Source organism: Aspergillus karnatakaensis (assembly GCF_047715665.1).
Source record: "Aspergillus karnatakaensis strain CBS 102800 unplaced genomic scaffold BJY04scaffold_61, whole genome shotgun sequence".
Lineage (NCBI taxonomy): Eukaryota > Fungi > Ascomycota > Eurotiomycetes > Eurotiales > Aspergillaceae > Aspergillus > Aspergillus karnatakaensis.
Genome location: NW_027395773.1, coordinates 203,987 through 227,959, shown reverse-complemented (window position 1 = coordinate 227,959; position 23,973 = coordinate 203,987). Strand labels below are relative to the sequence as shown.

Below are 23,973 nucleotides of genomic sequence, written 5' to 3'. Positions count from 1 at the left end.
CAGTTGCACGGAGCGAGAGGCAGAGCCCAACGGACCGTCTCGGTGGGCACCGGGCAGTGGGCACGGATCCTGCCACTCACTGGTGTCGCAAATCCAATTTCGAGGATGCAGTTAATTGACGGGAGTGCGTGGACGATGGAGCACAGAATAAGAACAGCCTGTCCCGGCTACCTGGTTGTCGGATCCAGCTGCACGCCTGCTCCGTACACAACCTCCGTCGGTGTCGGTAATCATGGAGTTGCTGCGAGTGCTGCTCGATCACCCTTGCGCCGCTGCTGGCGCTGCGGTCGCCGCTTATTTCGTGTCAATTGTGATCTATCGACTTTACCTGTCGCCGATTGCCCACTTCCCCGGGCCTCGCCTCGCCGCCCTCACGGTGATGTATGAGTTCTACTGGGAGGCGATCTGTAATGGGAAATTCACCTTTCATATCGGCGACCTGCATAAGAAATACGGTACTTCTTTCCCATCCCTGCAGTTCTTGGAATCCGGCTGAGATTGGGTTCTTACTAGGCCCCATCGTTCGCATCAGCCCGACCGAGCTCCATGTTAGCGATCCTGACTACTACGAGGTCATCTACTCGCGCGACAGCCCTCGCAACAAGTATGACTACTACCAGAAGACCTTTAATGCGCCGTACGCCCTCATCACGGCCGAGGACCACTACCGCCATCGCCTGATCCGCTCGCAGATGAACCCATTCTTCTCGCTCACGCGCATCCGACAGCTCGAACCAGTCCTCAAAAACCTAGTCAACAAGCTATGTGGACGGCTGGAGGAATTGAGAAACACCGGGCAGCGGGTCAACATCGAATACCCACTTACATGTTTCACAACCGATGTCATCACCGACTACACCATGGGCGCTGGGTACCACTACCTGGACGAGCCAGACTTCATCCCACAGTGGCAGCACATGCTCTGTGGAACAGCAAAGACACTGGTCTTTGTCCGACCCATCGCCTTTCTCCTGCCACTGCTCGTCTCACTGCCGGAGAATCTCACGGCCGCGTTGAATCCCGGCATGGAATTGTTCTTCGCCTTCCAGCATCGATGCCGCAAGACAATCGCGGCCGTCATCAAGCGATTCAACGAAAAGGGCCCCGTGGTCGGTAAGGATGGACGGATGAACCTCTTCGACACCGTCCTGAGCAGCGACCTCCCCGCACAAGAGAAAAGCGCAGCGCGACTGGCGCAAGACATGCAAGTCTTCGTCTCCGCGGGCGCAGAGACCACCGCAAAGGCAATGAGCTACATCCTGTTCTACCTGCACCAGGAGCCCAAGTTACTCGCGAAACTCAAAGATGAGCTGGCGCCGCTGGGCGACGATCCCTCGCTCGTGCAGCTGGAACAACTTCCCTATTTCGTGAGTGTCTCTCTCAGCAAGACATGGCCCCGAACAGAACACCGCTGATCGCAATCCAGACCGGCGTCATGCTCGAAGGAATCAGGTATGATCGATCCAACCCCAACAGTTTCCATCCCCAAATGCAGACGCAAATGCAACTGCAACTGCAAATTTACGCCCAGGTCCCCGGGCCCAGCCCGGATCTCCGTGCACGGATACTAAACTAACAGCGCCAGACTGTCGTACGGTGTGACTGCCCGCCTCCCTCGCATCGCGCCGTACAACGCTCTCAAGTACAAGGACTGGACCATTCCCCCGGGTGTAGGTTTTGTCTCACCTCTCGAAGAATCAAGCTGATAAATGGCTGGCTTTCAGACTCCGGTGAGCATGAGCTGTCTGCTCATGCACCACGACGAATCGGTTTTTCCAGACTCCTACCGATTCAACCCAGAGCGCTGGGTCGATCCGGCGGAGCGCAGGCGGCTGGAGAAGTACATGGTTGCGTTCTCAAAGGGGTCGCGGCAGTGTATTGGGATGCAGTGGGTGTTTTCTTTCCTGTTCTAGTCAGGGTTTCAGTTCCAGCTAACGGGGTGTAGTCTTGCCCGCTCGGAGATTCTGCTGGTGATTTCGAGTATGCTTCGACGGATGGAGTTTGAGCTGTTTGAGACGACGATTGAGGATGTGCGTGTTGTGCATGATATTTTCATACCGTTTGTCAAGATGGATAGTAAGGGGGTGAGGTTGTTGGTGAAGTGAGTTGGGTTCTCTTGATGTCTTGGTTGGTGGTTAGCCGTGCTTTTGTTCGGAGGCTGATGTCAAATTGATGTACACTGTGGCTTTCGATGCTGAGACACTGACGATAAAGTAATGCTATATCATGGTGTGCATTCATATTTCTTATGTGGTGTGTGTGGGATTCGAGATTGTTGTATTGCTTTGTCAGCCGTGTACAAGCCCTGCACAACAAGGTACTTTGTGCAGTCAGGTGACATGGAGGGGCTGGGGAGTTTCTTTGTTCTTTGTTTCTTGGAAATTCCTTCTTTCCTTTCGTTGGCGTTGACCTGCAGGTCTCTGTGCTCTCTGGACAGGAAATCGGAAAGACAACCTCCTTGTGTTTGTTCTTTCCCATGTTGCAGATTTCCGTTCCCGGTCACCCCTGCCCTATATAGATATGGCTGAGCGCATCCCCTACGGTCTCGCCTGCCTCAACTGCTACAAGGTCAAGAGCAAATGTGTAAGAGTGGCTAATGGCCAGCCTTGTGAGCGGTACCTACCTACCTTCCTCCCACAATTTACTGCCATTGTCCCGCTTATCTTGCTACAGGTGCATTCGACTGAAGAAAGAATGCCAGACTCCCTCTGACCCGAGAAGACGGCGGACTCTGCAGAAAACAGCAAGTGCCCGAATTGCCGAGTTGGAAGCGAGACTGGACGAAGTCTATGCCATCCTACAGGGGACAAGACAGTCACCCTCGGATGCCGTCACCCTTCCTCCAATGCCCGACCAAAGGGACCAGCCTTATCCGTCTAATCCAGGGTTGATGGCCATCTCGCAGGATCCGGGGTCTCTGGTGCAACCGGCACCACCAGTAATGGTCGTGCGAGACCCCGGCCTTGCTCTTATGGTTTTCCGAGACATGTTGCTACCTCACTGTCCATTCATACAGCTGCCAATGGAGCTATCCGCTGCCCAGCTGGAGCGAGAGCGTCCATTTCTGTATCAGGCTATCCTGGCCGTTTCCGAGATGTCAATGGAACAGAAAGCCATCAAGGGCCAGGCAATCAAGGTCGCATTTGCCCAAGCCGCTATCGTTGAGAATGGCGCGGGCATTGACATACTCTTGGGGCTGTTGGTTTACGTAGCATGGGGTTACGACCATGTTCTATCCGGCCGACCTACATTATCACGACTCCTGGAACTGGCGCTGTCAATAATTTATGACCTTCGGTTGAACGAAGCCGCGCCTATTGACCTGCACACTCTGAGCTTGGCCAGCGGCTCCGAAGAGTTGACTGAAGCTGAGCAACCAACCCGCTGTACACTGGAGGAGCAACGTGCGGTTCTCGGTTGCTTCATATTATGCTCCTAGTAGGTATACATGGAGAGGATGGGCTTGACTTATACCTGACCATTAACCACGTACCTAGCGTTGCCATATACTTCGGGCATATGGACCCAATGCGATGGACATCCCGAATGGAAGAATATTTGCGCTTCATCGAGGCGAATGACGACTGTCCGAGCGATATCACATTAGCGTCTTACGTGCGAATTCAACTGCTGATACACAATGCAGCGCAGACCCGCCTTGCGCAGCCGACACAGCTACCCGTCCGTTTCTTTCTCTCTTCGTTCCGCCCGCAGCTCGACAAACTGCGGCAGTCTCTGCCTTGCAGGTCGCAATATCAAGGCGAGTACCGAGCGAATGTCAACCATGTAATGGACAGCAAGACTGATATGCCCGACAGAGTTGATCCATGCCCACCTCCATTATGCAGCGCTCAGCATCCACGAGACCGCATTCACAGCCAAGAATAATGTCATCAACGAGCACGACCTAAACTCACCGGCAACGACCCTCGAACGCATTGAGTGCCTTCAGAGCTCCCTGCAGGCAATCAAATCCTGGTTTGGAGTATTTCTCGGACTGCCAGACGGGCTGAGGGTCGGCACCGCGATTACATTATGGGCACAGTTTTCCCGTAACCTGGTAACGCTGTACCGGCTCTCTGTGCACCCGGATCCAGCATGGGACTCTGCAGCCGTTCCCCAGACAATCGATATCATCGACTGTATCGAAAAAATGATCGATGACCTTGATAATACGGCCAAGCGGCTTGCAGTATCTTTCCCGACCACAGAACCTGCTTGGGCTTCAGGGATACAGGTCCTGCAGGGAGTGCTGACATGGCTGAGGACGAATCTGGGAAAATCGGAGACGCCAAGTTCGGATTCGAATCCACCAAAGTCGGAGACGTCTACGCGGGACTGGTCGGTACCTGCGTCTGCGCCTTCCTCTGCATCTGCTCCTGTTCTTGACGGGACTCAGTACTGGGATCCGAACCTGCCATTTTCCCACCCTGGTGATGAGGTGACCGCTGCTTGGCTCGAGGATCTTGTTTGGGGCGGCCAGAATCCGAACCCGGGGATATAATCGCGTCACCAACCGGAGTTTCTATGTCTTGACGGTCGCCACTCAAGCGACAATATATTTGGGTGGTCATTGTACTGGATCGCTCTGTGGCGGTTTGATTTTCTATACACATATTGCGTTGAGGTATATATGGGAGGCACATAGTTTACAATCCTTACAACAAGCCATTAGACCAGCTTATACCGCCTCTCTGTCATTCACGAATTTACGATTTCATGCATGCAAACTACCTCACTCCTATCTTTCATGTATTCGTCCTTCCACGTTAGATAAAACTTCCTGTATCCTTTGTAAGATGTGAGTTATAGCAATGACATCGATTGCGTATCTTGGTGTCAGCGAGGTACGCGGCTTGCCGAGTCCGATCCCGCTGTTGAAAAATCGAGCCTATAAACCAACAGAGCTGGCACATGGTGAATTCAATACCTTGGGTGGGCGACTGAGTAGACCTTCGGTGCACTGCCAGTTCCCGCTCAGGGTTTGTCAAATAATATATAAGTATATCCGTCCATTAGTTGCGACAGAGAAGCGACGGCTAATCCCCACTGCAGCCCCAGGAGGTCCTGTCCTTGCACGCTGCTTGGCATATCGTAGTCGGGGGTTGTTAGAGCGGGATACTCCAATGTCAAAGCTGCATCGATCATACTATGTGATGTTTTGCTATACTACTGTAGAACGTGCGTGTAAAATCCCGGGCAGGGGAGCCCTAGGCCGGGGGCGGCTTCATGGCTCCGGCTTGGATCTGCTCTATACACGGAGTATTTCCAAAGCATTATTTCTCGACCGGCGAAGGTCGGAGTACATCTCCGGCTCGGCTAGCATATAAAACCGAAGAGATCATTTCAAGAGGTGATCTTGTTATGTGGTTTTAGTGGAAGGCGATGGTAGACGATGTTGAGGTATCCATAATCGAGAGATTCAAGGGGTGAATCTGTGGGCACCATTGTTGGTGTTCATGTAGTTATCTCTCTGTTTAGAGCATTGACTTACTTTCAGGAGGTCAAGAGTGTCTTGTTTACTGCTGCTGCGCACCTCTCTGGCTGCGAGGGTAGTGCGGCGTGTGGTGGCCAATGGCATCATTTTGAGCGACATTTAACCTCCATGAAGAATGGGTAATGAGTCTTTTGCATCGAATAACTTCTGGGTCTATTGCTGACTGACAGTCCCTGGGTCAAAAGACTGGACCACGCATTGCCTACCAAACATACGCTAGACAGTTGATCATGATAGCTTTACAACCACCCACCAATGGCATTGTGAATTATGCGAGCCCCTGCCAAAGCGCGAAGAAATTGTGAACTTACTCTACACCTGACATGCTAGTACGTTCACAATTTCTTCTTTTGATTACTTGGATTTCAGAGCCCTCTGAAGATTACTTATCGTCACGGACAAGTCATCTTTCGAATATGTCGCTCCTAACCGGGCAGCGCAGACACTCAAAAACGAGCAGCGGGTGCCTTATTTCGGGCGTACAGGGGGAAAACTGGCTGCCCGAGGTTCTTAAATGACTTGTCTCACCGCGATAGTGCAGTAGGCGCCAGGAAAATAGGTAGGATAGAGTTGCGATGATGAAGAGCAGCGATGGAGATTGGTGTGTTGGCTTCATGAAAGTTAAATGTTTCAGGCCTCAGCCTTGGTAATATTCTTCTCTGGGGCTGAGTCTCCGAGAATGTTGAGAACTCAGTCTGGCAGTGGATCAGCGAGCTGGAAAAGTGGATATAGGGCACTGTCTGACTCTCATCTATCAGCCGGAGTTTCTTTTCAATCTCCGGGCCGGAGTGTGAACTCAGTTCACCGCTGAGAGCTGAAGAAATGGTTTCTTCTGATAGACCGAGTTTGGAGGAAGCTATTGACAGTCTATCGTGGTGGTGCAGCTGTCGGGTGTCGATCGGTCGATCGGGTGCAATGACAAGCAAACAATGGGTATTCTTCTAGAACTCCAACTATCGTAACCCACGCTCATAACCAAGTCTATATACAAAAAGTAAACATCATCATTAAATCACCCCGGTCTCCCTCCCAACACCAACCACCGCGTCAACGACCGCCATCACCTCCTCGCTGCGAATCGGCACCCGATGCTCGCCATCCCACTCCACCACCCGTGCACTCCCCGTCTCACACCCATAATCCAGCAACTCCCGATGCAACTCCAACCCCGGATCCCTCAGTCCATGCACATGCACCGTCGGAAGATGCAGCGTCGCAGGCTCAAGCCCAAACCCCATCCCCATCCCCATCCCAAAATCATCAATCTCATCCAGCGTTAAGCTAACCATCGGCGCCCGCCCAGCAAGCAAAACCGCAAACTTATAATCCACCCTCCCTCTCGTCTTATGCCGCCGCAGACTCTCATACCCCGGAAAATTCTGCGCCCTAAGCAACAACGAAGCCGCCATCTTCGCCCCCTGGCTAAACCCCAACACACCCACCCAATCCCCCGTCGCACCAAGGCGATCATCCTCGCTCATCGCACTCTCAATCGCACCCTCGATAGACCGGATAACAAGCTGACACGCCTTTTCAGACTCTGAAAACGGTACAGGTCCGTCGTGCGGGTTACCGTGCGATGGAAAACCAGGAGGGAGCCAGCTCCGGAAGGGACCCCATTTCTCGTAGACGCTGACCACGTCCGGGCCCGGTGTTGTGAGGAAGGGGGCTTCGGCGAAGACGAGCCGGTAGTAAGGCGAGAGTTTTGCGCGCAGCATGCGACATTGAGAGCGGAAGATGCGGGCGTTTGTGCCGCCGCCATGGAGGCAGAGGAGGCGCGGGCTGTGGAGGGTTGGGTCTTTTGGTTTGGTGGATGGGGAGGAGGAGGGCGTGTGTGAGTATTGTTGAGGCTGTGATGTGTGTTGTTGTTGTTGTTGTTGTTGTTGTTGTTGTTGTTGTAGCTGTTGTTGAGGACGAGTGTGTTTGGTCCAAGGGTTGAAGGACTTGGGTAGGGCTGCCCAGGATTGTAGCGTCTCTAGCATCTTGGCGGATCTATGTGTAAGGCTGGAAATACGAAAGGGAAAGACAGATGGTATGAGCTTTGCGAGGGAGATTCCAGTCCTCCTGCTCTTATATCAGGGTCCAGGCGCGGACAAATTCAGTCTGTGGTAAGATGACCACCCGCTATCGCGACTCGTGAAAACCCACACAGAGCGTGTATTGTATCATCTAGATCTAAGCTCTATGGCATTTCTCCGAAAGGATCGGTCTTTCTCAGTGTTAGATAGACCGGCCCGAGAAATCTCGCCAGGTGCGGCTGTACCGAGAATGAGATGACTTGGCTCCACAGGCGTCATCTTGAACCCCAGCCAGCCACTCGTAGAGAGCGAAATGGGTCAGTACAACGTACAATATATTCCTGATCCTTCAGCTGCGGAATTCGGACTTACTCTCTGCCTCATGCTCAGCCGCTGATAAAACAGGCCAAAGAGTCCCGGCGGGCACCGCCTGAAGACTAAATAGTGGGGACCGAGCTCTTCAGGCCCTGATGCAGATCCAGCAATGCTTATTTCGCACGAGTAAGGTGCTTAACTCGTTTGAAGATTAGGCTGACGGCCAATGGGGTCAGGGGCGAAGTCGTCGCGTTCGTGCAGGGTTGCCTTCTCGATAGACCTGAATTCTTGTAGGCAAGTATGCCGGATGGTAATGTTGGAAACATTCAGTTTTATTTAAGTTGCGGTGTTGTTCGGTGTAGATTGGTGGCTGACTTTGGGTTTTTTTGTCTTGAACTCGCTGAGATGGTAAATTATTGACGATCGGCCAAGGTGGAACAGACAGTATCTAGAGACTGACTCTGACGTAGTGGGGCGTGTTATTCCCAATAGCCGGGCTCCAATTTTGTTTATTGAGGATCGTCTTCACTCAGCCTCTCCTATATACCGCCTCACCCCGGATTGTCACTCTATTACTGGGAGCCCTTGGTTTACTTGACAGCCACAATCAAACTGCTAGACCACACACATCCATCAATGCCTCAACAAAAACCGCCGAAGAAACGGAGTCTCCGGCAACAACCCGGACTGGCATGTGAGGAATGTCGCCGACGCAAGGCACGGTGTGACAGGGCACAACCGCAGTGCGGCTCGTGTATGATGACAGGAAGAGTGTGCATTGTCAACTATGACCGTCCGCGCAGGGGTCCGAAGAAGGGTCAGCTCAAATCGCTGTACTCACGGTTAGGTGGATTACTCTCAGTGCTAATACTGGAGCATGTTACTGACGCTGCGATAGAGGTGCTCGAAGAGAAGCTGGTCGTCCAGCTGGATCAGACAGAGGCAGATTGTCCCAGCACGCCCCACGAGGAAGTTGAGTACAAAAGTTCAAGTCCGCGACGGGCATCTTCCGATGATGACGACGCCCCCTACGAGGTGTCGGCTAGTATTTCCCCGGTGGAAATCCACCTCTCTTCTCCCCACTCTCACTCTCATTCTCACTCCAACTCCAACTCCAACTCTTCGTCGGGAAGACAGTCCATTTCAGGACCGGTGCAGCCCATTCAATACCCTCTGACGCGGTGTAAACCCGACATTATCCAAGCTGATCTGTAAGTTACCCCGCCTCCTCCCAGCGCACACTAACAGTCTGGAGAGATCAACTATACTTCGACCGTATCCATCCTATCGCTCCATTCCTACACCAGCAACGATACTTTTCCTGGGTTGAGATAGAGTCTCCATCGCTTGGCCGGTTATGTCTCCGCTCAGCAATTCGCACCGTCGCAGCAGCCATGTCCGCGCAGTTCCGTAGTCTCGCTGGCAGGCTATACAACGAGACGTTGGCTTTCCTGCAGCAACTAGGCACACTCGAGCGATCGCCATCCATAGAGCAGATCCAGGCCCTTCTCTTACTCGCACACTACGAAGTCCTCCAGATGGAGGCATCCAGAGCCATGGTCACAGCCGGTCGATGCTTCCGTCTCATCCAACTCTCCCGACTCCACGACACAGACGTCAGAGGTTCAGAAGCCACACCTTCACCATCGTCACCAGGATTAAACGAAATTCTCATAGCAGCAGAGGAAAGGCGTCGCACATTCTGGGTTGCTTACTGCTTCGACCGATTCCTCAGCTCACGGAACGATTGGCCGTTAACCTTACAAGAAGACATGGTAATTCCTCGTCCTTTCGACATCCACCACACCCACATCCAAGAGATAATGAGATTACCAAGCACAGGACTGATACAAGATGTAGATTCACATCCGCCTTCCCCTCCCCGAACCCACCTTCCAAACCACCACGCCGTCACCACCACCACAACAACCCCCCACCCTCCTCGAAGCCCTCTCAACCTCGTCCTTCCACCACCTCCACTCCCCTTTCACCGAAACAATCCTCCTCGCAACCCTCCTCGGCCGGTCCATGACACTGCGCCGCCAAACACTAATCCTCGCACCCACCGACGCACCGTCATTCTGGAAACGCCATAAGTCCCTCTCAGCCCTGATCGAAAAACGAACACAGCTTCTCGCGAGAAACTTACCCAGCCCTAGTGCATTGGTGGATCCAATGCTAGCATTCACGCATTTTCTAGCCCGCGCAGTGGTGATTTATACCGCGGAGATCACGCAGGTTGTTCCGTGGGGAGGCGACGAAGAGCGGGTCCTAGGTAGGGCTTATGTGGGCAGGGCGATTGGGGCTGCGAGGGAGGCTGCTAGGTTGGGGTTTGCGGTGAGGCCGGTCAATTGTTTTAAGGTATGCAACTGTATTTCTATCTAGCTCAGGATAGAGCAGATGCTAACTTGGTGTTGTGTGTAACCAGGCGCATCCATTTCTTCCCGTCGCGATCTCCCGCGCAGCTGGGTTTCTAGCTGCGAATACGGTTGTTCCCGAATGGGAATGGGGGAATCAGCACCTGCAGGGGAATCGAGAGGTTGAGGAGTTGATGGCTGTGTTGAGGGACTTGGAGGCTGTTAACGGGCTGGCGCGGGAGGGACTGAGGGAGTTGCAAGCGAGGATGAACGTGGACGGGAATGGAACTGTCGCGAGGATAGGAGCTGGATTGGAAATTAGTTCTGCTCCAGGAAGGTCGTTCCAGGGTGGGTTGTACTGAGTATAATTTTGTGATTGCATTGGGTAGCGAATGGCGTCTGGGACAGGGGGGTTTATGTTGCTATTGCATAGCTGATAACGAGGTATTTAAAAGAAGTCATCGCACTCTGAAAGTAGCTGCAATACAAACGTGTTGCTTTGTCTAGACTATACTTATATACCTCAGGCTTATGTGCGCTGCCTACAGCGTCTTGGCTTATTCTTTGTAGTTTACGCCTATCTCCTGTCTCCTTCGATGTTGGCTCCCTCCGTCACATTTGACCATTTTATATAGTATCTGATGGAGACCTATGGGTCATACACCGCTTCAGCAAGACGTTGAGATTGGCTCTATCGGTCCAAGGTATACAGAAAATGACTCGTGAAAGGCACACGTTCATTAAAGCTTGACCCGTAGCAATGGTTGCCTGACGGTACCAGGTAGCTTACGAATATCCCACGCTACACGCACGAACGATAGGAGTAGGGAATAAGCTCTCAGACCAGCTTAGAGACCGACACTAGAAATGACGGTCAAATTTAGACGTATATTTTAATGCGATGGGACTTTGCACCCGTCGGAACATGTTACTCCGCTTGACGTGCCCTCCACACACAACACCATTCCAGTCCAGTGGGCTGCTACCAAGCTTGAAGGTTTTCTTATCTTCACCATTTAGGCTTCATGCATTTATTTGTATTTCGTATCAGTGTCACATGGAGGGCAAGTGGGTGCAATCCCGCCTCATACCGGCGCCCTGATGCCCTCAATGCAATGCCCAGACGAGTAAGCCTGGGAGTTCGAGACTCTCCACTCCACCATCCAGATAGCGGAGTTAGTCGTACAGATACTCCGACGGGGTTTCTTAAGCCTAATGCCGATGTGGAAGGGACTAATCCTGTGCTTATGGCGGGCCCAAAACAAAACAAACATTAAAACCGACAATCTGCTAGAGCTCGAGGCAGGGAACTGCTACATATACTTTGAGAGACTCATACTCTGGCCACCTTGCCCGTGCTGCAGCAGGTCGTGCATGATTCCATCGCAGCCAGAGCCTCCGCGTCATCAACATTCAGTATCTCAGAGTGTAAAAGAAGACTCTGCGGGGCATGCTCGTAGTCCGACTCTATATCATCCGTAGTTACCACATCATGCTTTTTCCGACAACTTATCTTAAACGCGAGGTCGAAGAGCGGGAAGGAGGTGATAACAGGCAGCACAGGCTTAGAGCCAGACAAAGGCTGGAGAAGTGCAAGACGGACTGTAGAGCAATTAAGATAGCAAACATGACGTTACTAATCATTATTCTGTAATGCGGGACCGCAACGGAAGCAGTCGTGTAGAACTCCTCTGGTAGAGAGTGGTCGATATCTTGCCGGAGTTGGGCGTCGGGATTTCCGATGCTGTTTGCATTGAATGCCCACAAAGGGAACGCGAGGAGGCTGTGAAATGTTTGTTTGAGTTCAGGCGACCAGTAGCTGTTGCCAAGCTGATCTTGCCTGCTCCAGAAGTGCTGTGCTATTGATGTAGGTGCTGGAACGGTGGAGGTGTTGAAGTCCAAAAGCCAGGATAGAGCCAGGCGGAAGCTAGAAATATCAAGAGTAGATTGTTGGGATGGGGGAGTGGAAGATAATACTGAGAGAATGCTGAGATTTGATCGCGCGGCGATAAATGTGGACTGTCGCGTGTAAATCGAGAAGGTGGTTGTTAGGTTGGGGAAAAAGGTGTGGTCTTCGATATTGCAGGTGCCGTCCATCGCACCGTGAGGGCAGACATAGATGCCTGATACAGGGGGTCAGTGGGAGGAATCCTATGACTAGGCTGTGTGTGTATTCTTACCAGCGGCAAGTGACCCCACAACTGTCTCGCTACCAGCGACGCAAAGGCTTATAACAACATAGGTCGTGTTGGCTCCGAAGACTGTGCAGTCTGTCTCGGAAAATAGATGGCCTCGCAGGTCAGGCGAAAAGCCAATCTGAACTGAGGGTGCGTTATCGATTTGTATTACCGGCGCCGAGGAGTAGTTAGTTGGTGGCCATGGCGTAGCCCCTATCAAACCGCCTGGAAAGAGGTATGAGTCGCAGTCGTCGTTGACGCATGCTGTGGTAAACTCGCATACAGGTGTCCCGGTAATCGAGTGCATGGGGATGGTCACGAGGTAATAGACAATTGCCTGAAGCGAGTACGGCACAATATTATAGGGAGCGATTTCCTCTCTACCTTGGAGGAATTGAATGAATGGTTGGACGTAAGAGCCGTTGAACTGGCCTAATCCAGCTGTGACGGGGTAGGAGAGAACAGGTTCATACGCAACGCCCACGGAGGTGTCGGCTATAGCAGGATCGTCAGTCTTTCTGTGTCTTTGGCTTAGGTAGGGGTAGCAGATGTACGAACCAAACAGAATGATCCGCGATACCCACAGAAAGATAACGAGGATGAGGCTGGTCTAGGTCATTAGACTCAACACTGTAGAACAAGAGGGGGGTATTTATTACACACCGAGCAAGTGGCCACAGCTTATCAGGCAGTTTGGAGCAACGACTTAACAGCACCTTCACAAGCCCAATAGGCCCTGTTGTTGGAGACAAGCCTAGAGCGCCGACTGATGAGAAACCCTTCTCTCGTCCAATGAGCGACCACTGTATGGCTTCGAACAGGCTAAATAAGATGGTCGATAGTAAGGCTGCCTGCAGGCCTTGCGAGATGCTAAGTAGGGTGATGATGGAGCTTGCGTCGATCGTATATCAGGCGATCAATATGCCGAGAGTCAGTGTAATGCGAATAACCCATGCTGGGAAGATCTGGATGGCAATACAAAGAAGCTCCCCTAGCATTGGAAGCTAGAGCTGTAAGTACAGATTGCGTTCCTCCATGGCTGCTGTCGATAGTCCAGGTCAAGCTTGAGTGAAATTGGAGCTGCACACTGCCTCTTTCATGAGTCCATTATGGGCAAATCGTAGCTATATGAAAGGTATACAACGCGGATTTAGAATCAGGGGTAAATATAGTAACACCCCGGACCGATCGATTCAAGGCGCAAAAAGGACTACTCATGTCGGACCATGATTTAGGCTTGTCATCACCCAAAGCCTAGCAGACCGAGGAAGATCTGCGATCAGCAGAGACAGCATTGTCTGCCGGCCAGTTGTTAAGCCATAGCAAGGACACAGGGCTGTGCTTAAGGTTGTGCCAGGTCCCCCAAGAACCGGCATGCATCAGCTGATCAAGGAAGTATCACAGGGCGTTACGTGAGACGACAAGCTCGTGTGCTTGCGCAAAAGCAAAAACCCCTGCCAGCCATGCAGCTTTCTATTTTCAGTGGAGTAACCTGCATTTCTGGCAGCAGCACCACCGAACACCGTGGATGACAGGAACGATGGTCTTAAATTGGGCACATCCCTCGCCAGATTATGAAGTTAACAACGTGTGCTGATACTTATCGCTCGCGAAGTAGCCAGTATGCTACTCTGCATGCTTGTTTCTCTTCTGTACGCTATATTGGGTGGATCTTCGGACATCCCGACATCCAAGGGTCCGCCTTTACGCAATCCATCACGCACCCAAACACCCACCATAACACTGACCGAGTACGCCCGTAGTCCCTTGAGCAGATAGCATGAACCAGCTAATGCTCCCAGGGTCGTGCGAATCCACGCAACATACCACCAGTCCTTAACCTGGACAATCATTGGCGGCACAGGGACCGAACACGCAACGCTCAAGGTGGATTGGGGCGCGGACAACAGAAAGCTACGCAGTAGAGATGACCACAATCACAAACACGGTCTGGTACCGCTCTTATGGCGGCGGCGCTCAGATATCAGGCGCTGGTGGGCTGACGATCTTCCCCACGGAACAGATGCTTGTATTGGGGTATGTCTAACAATACAAGGGGGGTATAAGGGAGCTTGGAATTGACTAACATTCTTCCTAGACGCCGTGACTTTGATACACCTCATACAGCCGTTCCAACTCACGATCATCGCTCTGATTCACCCAATTGCGGCGCAAGGCCATGTGGACCGGAACCGCGTTGAATCCCGCAGCCGCATGGGACGTTGGGTACCTTTTCTACATAGCAGCTCCGTATGACTTAGGGTACTCATTTTCTTGATTGACAGTTGAACTGACTCGCTTAGTATTACGCCCACCGACTCGGAAACGCCCATCGTTACATTAACAAAAGGCTAGAACCTATCACACGCTGTGTCCTCCCTCAGCTGCAAATCTTCATACGTACTGTCTGAGGCGCTACGCGTAGTTGTTCTGCGGCATGTTCCTTAATCTGTAACCAGCGGGGTGTTTACTCAGGGACCACGGAGGGGCAACGATAAGATGATGATATGCTTGTATATTGTTTCGCTTCCAATAGCTTAGTCTAGATTCATGATCACATTTGCCTGTGTACCTATTGCTCAACGTGTGCTAGTTCTTCTTCTTCTTGTTCAGAAGCGACGGTAGGTCATCGACTGTTGACTTGCCCTCGATAATCCCTACTATATGTCAGTATCAAGTACCATAATGAAAAGGGTCAGATGACTTACTGTTCACAGCACAAAACAACGGGAACTCTTCTGTCTTGCCATGCTTCTCCAAGAAGTCATAGACAGCCTGCGCCGTCGAAACACCCTGCAACTTCTGCCCGTTCATCTCCGTCTTCTCAATCTCCTCCACACTGACGCCCTTCTCAACCGCATGCGTGGCAGACCTCACATTCCGCCCTCCATAACAACTCGCCACCAAATCCGCAATTCCCGCACTCTCCTCAGTGAAAGTCTTTTCATTGACAGACTTGGGAAACCACGTCCGTCCAAACCGAATCATCTCGCCAACACCTAGCCGAATAATCGCCGCCTTCGTGTTCTCCCCCCACTGCTTCCCCGTCACAAACCCAGCTGCCAGAGCCACAATATTCTTCAACGCGCCACCAAGCGCAACACCCGCAACATCATTAATCACGTTAACGAAGAAATACGGCCGAGCAAACAGATTCTCCATCAAATCCGCATCCACATGCGGGTAATCCTGCGGCACAGGGTGCAGCTTGAAGTTCGTCGGCTTTGTCTTTGCCTGGCGCTGTCCATCAACCTTGACAAGGTTATCTTTGGGATTTCCGTCGTTGGCTGTAAGGTCCATCGGCGGCGGGTCGTACCCGATCGTCGTCTCGCAGAGCCGCTCAGCCGCAACCTCCGGCGCAATATTCGCACCAGACAACGCACCACAGTAAATCTCCAGCTTCTGCATAATCATCTCCGAGAATAGCGTCACCGTGTCATCTTCCACCTCCACGCCCTTAATGCAAGAAATACCCCGGGCGTAGGGCAAATGCTTCCCCTTGATCTGATCGAGCGTCTTCCCGATAAACTGGTGCGGGAGGTTAAACACTAAAATAGTGGCATCTTTCACAGCGGCTTCGATATCTGGCGTCGCGATCAAATTGTCAGGCAGCTTGATACCGGGTAGGTATTTGACGTTCTCGTGAGTTTCGTTGATGACGTCTGTGAGCTTCTGCTTCCTGTCGCCGTATTTGGAGCGGTGTTTGCTGTCTTCGGGGACCTCGATTTCTTCTTCAAAGACCCACATGTGCACTTCCGGGTGGAAGAGGGATGTGTGCTCGCCTGTGTTTTCGGCGAGGATTTTGCCGATTGTTGAGCCCCTGGTTGTGTTAGTTTTCGAGTCTCGATATATATATTTATATTGTGGAACAGTGCATGGGGTACCAGTTTCCGGAGCCGATGACGGCGACTTGGTGTTTCTTTTGGGCAGTCATTTCGAAGATAGATTATGTAGAGTGTTGTTATTGCTCTTCATAAGAGTGATGAATTAGAAATTATATAGGAAGTGGATTGTGAGGATGATATCATGCGGCTTTCTCGGCTGCACAAACAGGCGCTGCCAAGATGATGCAATCGTTACCACATTCGACAGCTCTATCAACACCATGACTGCAGTGCACTATTTTTATCCTCTGCGGACTCTTGACGCCTAAAGTCTGATTGGTTCCTATGTGTCAAAATGGTTATCAAACAGACTTGTTATGCTTTTCAGTTTACTGCATGTTCCTGGTCGGGTGGCGAACTACAGCAGGCGTTGGTTATAACGTTGGTGATGTGCCGCAGTCCCCAGCAATGCATGGATGGTTCCGAGACGTATGCGCTAGCTGAAAGAATTTAGATAGTAGCACCATCTCCCTGGTTATCGCCATCTAGAAGGAGATGCAAGTCACACTAGCTCGAGTCAATATTCATCGGGTCTATATCTACAGGGCAGGAGGCTAAGCCTATTCAGGCATATTGCCAGCAGGGGTACAGGGTGTAACAGACGCTGTCAACGACAACCGTGTACTCGATATATCAACATGCTCTGTTTAACGGTCTAGAAACAAACAGCTATGCTCTTAATATTCAGACTCCGTACCCTGATACGGTCTCCACGCGCACAAGCCCACCTCTCCATCTGGTGTCGAGGTGAGCCAGCCTGTAAACAACTCTTAGGATGCGTCCATTCTAACACCACACCAGGGAAGAAAGTTAGTCGCGATGATCTGTTCAGGTATACGAACAGTCATTTTCTCATCGCCGAACAGTACCAGTATGACAGACGATACGTCAAATTCGATGTAGACGCCCCGTGCAACGTCGCCGCGACAGCTGGCAAAGCCTTATCCCCTGTCACGAGCATTGAGAAAATGGAAGGCGGCTTTAGCAAGGCTTTCTTGATGAAACGAGATGATGGCAGCGAGGTGGTTGCGAAGATCCCCTGTCGGATTGCGGGCCCGGCCCGTTTACGACGGCTGCTGAGGTTGGTGTGATGGAGTACAGTAAGTGATTGATAGAACTCCCCCCTCGGATCTATTAACGGGAACTATAGTACACAAATACACAAGCGTCCCCGTTCCACGTGTCCTATCATGGCAGTCTGATAATACAAATCCTGTGGGAGCCGAATACATTATCATGGAAAAGGCAAAGGGTTTTTAATTGTGCCAACACTGGAACGAGATGCCGAAGACCAAACAACTTTCTCTGGTCAGAAACTTGGCGAAGCTTGAGGCTCAGTTCTCAGCAATTCAGTTTCCCGCGTATGGAGGCATCTATCTTCGAGCAGATTCATGGCCCCTGGAAACGGGATACCATGCGCTTGATGAGAGCGTCGACTCGACTGGATCATTCTGTATTGGTCTTCGCCTGCACGGTCATTCTATGAGAACATCGAAACAAATAAATCTGGCTCAAGTAGAGACGCTACTCACGGTCCTTGTAAGGAATTCGAGTCGCTGTGCCTAGAAATGCTGACAACGTAAACAGGGACATCACTATCCCAACTTGGAATCTCCATAATAAAGCGTGAGATATCACGTCTATCAATAAAACCTATAGACGGACAACCACCCCCAGCCTTCCACACAGGCACCATCGAAGGAAAAACCCGCCTCCTCGAATCAACAATCCCCCTCATGTACCTGCTCGACACCCACCCCGTCCTCCCGGAACTCAGCCATCCCACCCTCTGGCACACAGACCTCCACAAGGGCAATGTCTATGTATTACCCGACGGCCCCTCTGGAATCTCATGCCTAATCGACCTCCAAGCTCTGCACGTAATGCCAGCATTCATGCAAGCCGGCTGGCCTGAATTCACCCCGTGCCCAGAAGACTACACCAAAGGACACGCAGCTCCAAAATACCCCGAGAATTTCGACTCGCTAGACGAAGAAGGTAAGGCTGCTGCCCGCCGAAAACGGGAGCAAGCCATGTTAGCGAAAGCGTACGAGATCGGAACATATCTCGAGAATCAACCGGTGTATAAACCGCTGACCATGCCGCGTGTATTCCGGGAACTCTTTAGGCGGTCCGGGGAGGTGGCTGAGATTGGCGTGCTTGCTCTAAAACCGTGCCTGATTGAATTCTATCAGAGTTGGTCTCATATGGGGTTTACAGAAGCATGTTCGTTTTCGTTTTCGGAGGAGGAGATTGCGGAGCATAGAGAGCTTTTTGAGGGGTATTTGTTTGGGATACCCTTAGGACTGATAGTGAGGGGTGGGTAGCCCCGGGTCAATATGGTGGAGATGAGGAAGGCGAATGAGGAGCTGCTTGGTTTCTTTATAGAGGCGATGGTCGAGGATGGGAAGTCTGCGGAGGAGGCGAGGAGCATGTGGCCGTTTCCGCCTGGGGCGTGAGTCCGACTTCCTCTCTGTTTGATAGAAGGTTTTCGAAAAGTACCATACACTCAACTCGGTAATGTAGCGCAAATATACACTCTTCTCTGCATTGAACCGGTCTCATTCTAGTACATGGACACTGACAGTGTGGTCATCTTGCTATGCGTTCTCCACAGCGCATCCTCGCTGAGGATCCGGGCAATAGGACCCTTGTCTACGAGTCACCTCAGGCGTAGATCCGGTAGGCCTATGGAAAAACTGACGAGACTTGGTGGCTGAAGCTCGACATGATATTGCACGCTAACTACTGAACTCGACTATAATCATTTTCCTAGATGTGAAGTCTTCTTCAACTTGGGACAGGGTACTTGCTTCGCCAATACCAATATCGCAGCGGCCTAAGGATAATTGTATGCTCTCCCCGTTCAGCGACATCCAAAGCCTCCTCAACCTGGCTCTCAACCACATCTAACGGAATGGATTGATCCTCGGCCGCCTGTAGAAGAGTCTTGACAATATCCGCAGCCGCGGGTGAATACCTCTTGCTCACCACAGCGGCGACAAGGGGGCATTCCCCGCCAGCGCTTCGAAAGCACGGATTGGCTCCGAATTCTATCAACAGCTTGATTGAAGCCGGACAGGATCTTCTACGCCAAGCCATGACGGCCAATAGTGGCGTGAGACCTTGGTTATCTAAAGCATCAACGTCAAATCCCCGATTGAGCAGATAGCCCAGAACATCACGCGGCGTGGCGGGAAGCGGCTGAGGCCTTGTGTGCTTTATCTTGGATGCCCGCTTGATAAAATCCGCTTGCACGGCTGGAGGCGGCGAGGTCAGATACGTGAAGCCTACAGAGGCGAGGTGCCGGAGTAGTGGAAGGTTTCTTTCTCTAATTGCATCGTGGATAAAGCGTTTGTCCGTTGGGTCTTCTGTTGGGTGTGGAGCGTATACGTTCTGAAGTAGGATGCCTAGGGTTGTTTCATCGCTTCGTGAGAGCAATGCGGCGAGCGCGTTATCGTGGGTGTCTGTCAGGTCCACACCCCGGTCTATGAACATTTGCAGTGCTGCTGCGTTGTCGTGACGGAAGGCCTCTGTGATAGCGTGCTGTACTTCCTCGTCGGTCAAGTATTCCAGCGCGTCCCCTTTCCTGACGAGAAGCTCGAGGGCACCCTGGTGAGAAGCTGCGTCGGTTAGCTGAAGGAATCGTCTATGGGTATTGCGATCCAAACGGAAGTCGGCTCCATGGCCCAGTAGGTCAGAAACAATGTGAGTGTGGCCTCCACGAAGAGCGGCAGAAAGTGGATTCAGAATCTCATCATTTCTACCATCATCAAGGGCTCTTCCCCCGTTTGGATCAGGCCCCAGTGAGAGAAGCCGCCTGACAATATCCACTTGTCCGTGGGTCGACGCGACGGTAAGCGGCGTGGTGAGAAGGCCTGTGAAGTCTTCAAAGCCCGCTATAGGCGGCGAGTTCACTTCCCACCCTAGCGATACACATTCGTCAAGTAATTCAAACAGTCCACAGGCGGAAGCAGAACACGCCACGGCTGTCAGCTCCGTAACGTCTTTGGCAGCGCGGGGGTACTCGTAGCGCTTTGCAAGAAGCTTTACAATATCCTTCCGCTGATATTGCCCTGCCGCACAGAGCGCCATCATGACATCTCGGGCGCCGTGGTCAAGGAGACATTGCACAATGTCCACATGCCCACCCATTGCCGCCAGAACAAGCGCACGCGGGCCATCGTTCCATTCGGCTTCACTATTCACATCGGCACCACCGTCAACAAGGAACCGAACCACATCTGTATGTCCTCCTGGAACAGCAGCTTTCAAGCCTCTGGCAAGGCCTTCTGCATCAGCTCCACAGGCAGCTTCAACCAATATCTTAACAATAGAAAGATGTCCCGCCTCCGCAGCAGCCACTAAAGGGTACAATTCATGCTGCCTCTCAGACGCCGGCACACCCTTTACACATTTGCCCTGCTCCAGTAGGAACCGAACGATAGACTCATGCCCATTCGCCGCTGCCTGCTCGAGCGGAGTCTCACGATTCTCGATGGGCGACCATCCACGAACAAGCATTTGGTCATATTCTTCGGGAAAGAGCCCCTCGGGAGGTACGTACAGGACAGTCCCCGATTTGTTATCGATATCATAACTGTACAGCAACTTCAATATGTGCTCATGTCCATGTCTGGCTGCCTGCTCTACCCAGAAGACGCTCGGCTTTTCGCCGCCATCGAGTGTTTTGCGGACCGTTGATTCGTAACCCTTGATTATCGCCCATTGGATGGCGTATGAGGCGCATCGTTGCCAGGTTCCAGGGCTCCTTCCTTCATATGTCTGGCGCTTGGTTGAATAAAGGAGTCGGTTCATTGTTGCGTACAGTCGGCGGTTGGCTTGCGAGAAGGCATTGATTTCGCTGTCGTAGTCTAGCCAGTGGGCGACTTGCAGGAGGAGCTCCGCTGGGAGGGCTGAAAGGGATGCTTCCATCGTCATCTGAGCGTCTTGGGGAGTCCGGCAGTGTTTCCGGAGAGTCATGGGGGACGGCGCGGGGTTGGAGATCAAGGAGCACTAGCGTGGCATCAGTAAAAGCCCGGTCCTGCGTAGCCCCATACTAGCTTTATTTAGTATACACCAGGACGATCCTGCGGCTCCCTGTCTCTAGTTAGGTATAGATATATTGGAGACTGCCGTGAGCAGATTTGATATTAAGCCGCAGTGATCTGTCATCTGATTAATGGCATGCGAAGAACACCTCATAGTCAAAGTTAAGTGAGTGCCCTATAATGAACAAGTATTACGGCTCCGTAGTATCTCTGCCGCCAACCCGCCTGTGGCCCATTCACATGACCGAGCGAGATATATAATCTACTTTGCCACAATAGTCCAAGGAGTCCGGGACACCTTAAGTAACTCTAAAGCGAATCTGATTCACGTCTCCAAGATCCTGCTTCCCACTATTGGAAATCTTGAACCCACCGGGAACGAGGCGCTGAAAGACACCCGCAGGATCATGCTTCCTCGCGACTCTCTGAAGAAAGGCAACATTCTCACTCCCGTATCCCTCGAGTGGACTCTGGCCGGCGGCCGCATAGTTTAGATAAATATACTCATTATATGCCCCCGTCTTCTTGGCATATTGATCAAGTCGTTCCCTTGCATCCTTAGCTAGGCTGTAGAGTACCGCATCGTCGTTCTCGTCATCCTAGGTGCATTGCCATGCGATGTCTGTAGAAAGGGTTAACAACAAAGTATCAGTGGTGAGTATAGCAAGTAATATGAGACGGCAAAATGGCAGGGGATGTGAGAGGAGAGAGACGCACTGAGCATATTACTATCAAAGCGCTCCAGACAGAGGACATATCCCCCGTGCTTTTCGTTATCTTTCCAGAAGAGCGGAACCCACGGCTGGACGATCAGGCGGATACTAAATGCCTTGCCTGGTAAGACGGCGTTTGCACTGCGCACAGTCTGTGCTAGTATTGTCGTTGCTTCGGCGAGTACGGAATTTCGATTTAGGTAGGTTCCAGTATGAACTACATGTCTAAAATCCATTAGTCCCCGTAGTATACATCACGCGAGGACTGGAGGGAGGCAAATTGGATTAGCTACCTGTATCCAGTTGGCAAGTTCCCTTCCGCCGTCATGTCAAGCACGGATCTAATGCGAAGCGTGTCTGTGATGTTGGGGAGCTGATAAAAGTCTCGAAATGCATTTGGGCGTGCAACGGGCTTAGTATAGGCCAATACAGAGTACATCATCGTGGTCTCGGAGCTTGAGTCGTAATTCATAACTCCAACCCACGCAGCGGAAGGATCATCCACAAGGCTATCTGTGAATCTGGTAGCCACATCCATGTACTGCGGTATAACTGAACTGTCATGAACGATAGTCCCGCCCCAGATGTCGCTAGAAGGAAAGGATACTAGGGTGAACATGGTCACAATCCCGAAGTTGTTGGAACCACCCTTGAGGGCTCTGAACAGGTCGGGATAGGAGTCCTTGTTAACGATTATCACCTCTCCGCTACCTAGCACTACCTCGTACTCAAGAACGCTGTCGCAGCTCAGGCCAACCTGTGCGGCGTAGAACGACTCTCCGCCACCTAGCAGGAATCCTCCGACCCCAACGGCTGAGGAGCGGCTGCCTGGGACCATGATAGCATCGTTATGCAGTGCTTCGTATACGGAGGCCCAGCGAGCACCGGACTGGATGGATACTGTATGAGAACTCGCATTGTAGCTTGTTTGGTCCATCATTGATAGATCGATTGTTATACCCGGCTCGATGTCTGAAGCTCCAACAACGAGGCTATACCCCCCACTCCGAACAGCGGACAACCAAGGCTCTTCCGGCGACGCGGTGGTAAGGATCCGAAGGACTGTCGCGGTATCTTGTGTTGTAAGGGGCTGGATAATGCAGATCGGGCGTAGTTGAACATTTTCCCCGAAGTACGAACGTATTGATTCCTCGTAGGTAGGACTATTGCTTCTGCAATCGCGGGATTTCAGCTCCTCTGCAAGGATATGCGAACCCCAACCCTCTTCCCTACCCTTTTCCAGGCTGAGATGGAGAACCCCACTCAGATAGAGGGTGAGTGACATGAGGAAGCACCGATTGGAGCTTCGGCCTCCGGGCTTACTTAGCAGGTACTGATATTTGTTGACATGTGGTGCTTAGGCTTTCTGCCACCTCTAATAAGGGGCAAAAGTGTCTCGTCTGGGCTTTTCGATCAGCTCGGTGATCTGCTATGCGACATTGCAAGGCTCATGAAGAGCCTTGTCAATTGTGGTTGTATCGACGGTATAAGATCTCATTGCAACCAGCACAACCCCAGTCTTATAAGTAGGGTCGGGGGTCGTTTCCGCGTTGAGATCGCTCGTCGATATTGTCCACTTTTTGCCAACTTTCGAGTGTTTAGTACCCCTGCCGTACATCAGCCGCTCGTGGTATGTGAGTTAGGAGCGGAAATCAGGATTTCGCCCGGTCGAGCCGATGTGATGCCGCACCCCTGTCCATCCACAGTGGTTGGCATCTGCGGTAATGCAAGTATCATGAGAAATCTTCCGCATAAGCACTGTCCTCCTGGTATATAGCTGTCGTGCCGCTGTAGGAGTTCAACCCTCCCAGGTAACAGCACACGGCACTAACCTAGAAGATATTACACACGCGTACTATCTGGGTGAGTAAGGTACTTGTTAAAGAGTCAGCTAGTCACTACTAGCACACCCACCAGCTCAGTGATATTAGGTCTAACAATCGCGCACGTCGTGCTTTCCC

General features: G+C 51.8%; 9 protein-coding genes across 9 annotated transcripts; 5 read left to right on the top strand and 4 right to left on the bottom strand.

Moving 5' to 3' along the window:
- Positions 1-232: 232 nt before the first annotated feature.
- BJY04DRAFT_231253 (cytochrome P450) lies at positions 233-2,145 on the top strand (the record flags this gene model as incomplete). Its single annotated transcript, XM_073719477.1, has 6 exons — positions 233-455; positions 514-1,367; positions 1,427-1,452; positions 1,586-1,670; positions 1,725-1,888; positions 1,946-2,145. 6 exons carry the CDS (start codon positions 233-235, stop codon positions 2,103-2,105), a joined length of 1,512 nt encoding a protein of 503 aa, XP_073566781.1. The 3' UTR covers positions 2,106-2,145.
- A 270-nt stretch (positions 2,146-2,415) lies between these two features.
- BJY04DRAFT_199269 (Zn(II)2Cys6 transcription factor domain-containing protein) lies at positions 2,416-4,741 on the top strand. The gene is made up of 4 exons (XM_073712747.1): positions 2,416-2,615; positions 2,674-3,438; positions 3,498-3,760; positions 3,819-4,741. The coding sequence occupies exons 1-4, from the start codon at positions 2,521-2,523 to the stop codon at positions 4,502-4,504; spliced, it is 1,809 nt and encodes a 602-aa protein (XP_073566780.1). The 5' UTR covers positions 2,416-2,520; the 3' UTR covers positions 4,505-4,741.
- Positions 4,742-6,504: 1,763 nt separating this feature from the next.
- On the bottom strand, positions 6,505-7,479 carry BJY04DRAFT_210314 (serine hydrolase FSH; the record flags this gene model as incomplete). Its single annotated transcript, XM_073714235.1, has 2 exons — positions 6,505-7,295; positions 7,413-7,479. 2 exons carry the CDS (start codon positions 7,477-7,479, stop codon positions 6,505-6,507), a joined length of 858 nt encoding a protein of 285 aa, XP_073566779.1.
- Positions 7,480-8,617: 1,138 nt separating this feature from the next.
- BJY04DRAFT_222641 (fungal specific transcription factor domain-containing protein) lies at positions 8,618-10,549 on the top strand (the record flags this gene model as incomplete). The annotated part of the gene is made up of 5 exons (XM_073717451.1): positions 8,618-8,672; positions 8,729-9,041; positions 9,086-9,605; positions 9,691-10,191; positions 10,259-10,549. The coding sequence occupies 5 exons, from the start codon at positions 8,618-8,620 to the stop codon at positions 10,547-10,549; spliced, it is 1,680 nt and encodes a 559-aa protein (XP_073566778.1).
- Positions 10,550-13,987: 3,438 nt separating this feature from the next.
- On the top strand, positions 13,988-14,471 carry BJY04DRAFT_222639 (uncharacterized protein; the record flags this gene model as incomplete). The annotated part of the gene is made up of 3 exons (XM_073717450.1): positions 13,988-14,115; positions 14,167-14,401; positions 14,463-14,471. 3 exons carry the CDS (start codon positions 13,988-13,990, stop codon positions 14,469-14,471), a joined length of 372 nt encoding a protein of 123 aa, XP_073566777.1.
- Positions 14,472-14,794: 323 nt separating this feature from the next.
- On the bottom strand, positions 14,795-16,342 carry BJY04DRAFT_199261 (glycerol-3-phosphate dehydrogenase family protein). The gene is made up of 3 exons (XM_073712746.1): positions 16,249-16,342; positions 15,073-16,184; positions 14,795-15,021 (listed from the first exon to the last, which is right to left on the bottom strand). The coding sequence occupies exons 1-3, from the start codon at positions 16,296-16,298 to the stop codon at positions 14,954-14,956; spliced, it is 1,230 nt and encodes a 409-aa protein (XP_073566776.1). The 5' UTR covers positions 16,299-16,342; the 3' UTR covers positions 14,795-14,953.
- A 540-nt stretch (positions 16,343-16,882) lies between these two features.
- BJY04DRAFT_231251 (uncharacterized protein) lies at positions 16,883-18,707 on the top strand (the record flags this gene model as incomplete). Its single annotated transcript, XM_073719476.1, has 8 exons — positions 16,883-16,995; positions 17,050-17,329; positions 17,364-17,463; positions 17,530-17,707; positions 17,770-17,787; positions 17,836-18,474; positions 18,528-18,567; positions 18,602-18,707. The coding sequence occupies exons 1-8, from the start codon at positions 16,920-16,922 to the stop codon at positions 18,705-18,707; spliced, it is 1,437 nt and encodes a 478-aa protein (XP_073566775.1). The 5' UTR covers positions 16,883-16,919.
- Positions 18,708-19,020: 313 nt separating this feature from the next.
- On the bottom strand, positions 19,021-19,501 carry BJY04DRAFT_199260 (uncharacterized protein). The gene has a single exon (XM_073712745.1). It carries the CDS (start codon positions 19,348-19,350, stop codon positions 19,039-19,041), a length of 312 nt encoding a protein of 103 aa, XP_073566774.1. The 5' UTR covers positions 19,351-19,501; the 3' UTR covers positions 19,021-19,038.
- A 1,926-nt stretch (positions 19,502-21,427) lies between these two features.
- BJY04DRAFT_231249 (FAD-binding oxidoreductase) lies at positions 21,428-23,297 on the bottom strand (the record flags this gene model as incomplete). The annotated part of the gene is made up of 5 exons (XM_073719475.1): positions 21,428-21,474; positions 21,652-21,861; positions 22,017-22,237; positions 22,306-23,209; positions 23,246-23,297. 5 exons carry the CDS (start codon positions 23,295-23,297, stop codon positions 21,428-21,430), a joined length of 1,434 nt encoding a protein of 477 aa, XP_073566773.1.
- Between the last annotated feature and the right edge of the window lie 676 nt (positions 23,298-23,973).

Coding starts and splice junctions, on each gene's coding strand:
- BJY04DRAFT_199269 (XM_073712747.1), top strand. CDS start 2,521: ATGGCTGAGCGCATCCCCTACGGTCTCGCCTGCCTCAACTGCTACAAG. Junction 2,616..2,673: donor AATGGCCAGCCTTGTGAGCG/GTACCTACCTAC, acceptor ATCTTGCTACAG/GTGCATTCGACTGAAGAAAG. Junction 3,761..3,818: donor TTGCAGGTCGCAATATCAAG/GCGAGTACCGAG, acceptor TATGCCCGACAG/AGTTGATCCATGCCCACCTC.
- BJY04DRAFT_199261 (XM_073712746.1), bottom strand. CDS start 16,298: ATGACTGCCCAAAAGAAACACCAAGTCGCCGTCATCGGCTCCGGAAAC. Junction 16,185..16,248: donor GTCATCGGCTCCGGAAACTG/GTACCCCATGCA, acceptor TAACACAACCAG/GGGCTCAACAATCGGCAAAA. Junction 15,022..15,072: donor GTTGTTTTGTGCTGTGAACA/GTAAGTCATCTG, acceptor GACATATAGTAG/GGATTATCGAGGGCAAGTCA.
- BJY04DRAFT_199260 (XM_073712745.1), bottom strand. CDS start 19,350: ATGGCTTGGCGTAGAAGATCCTGTCCGGCTTCAATCAAGCTGTTGATA.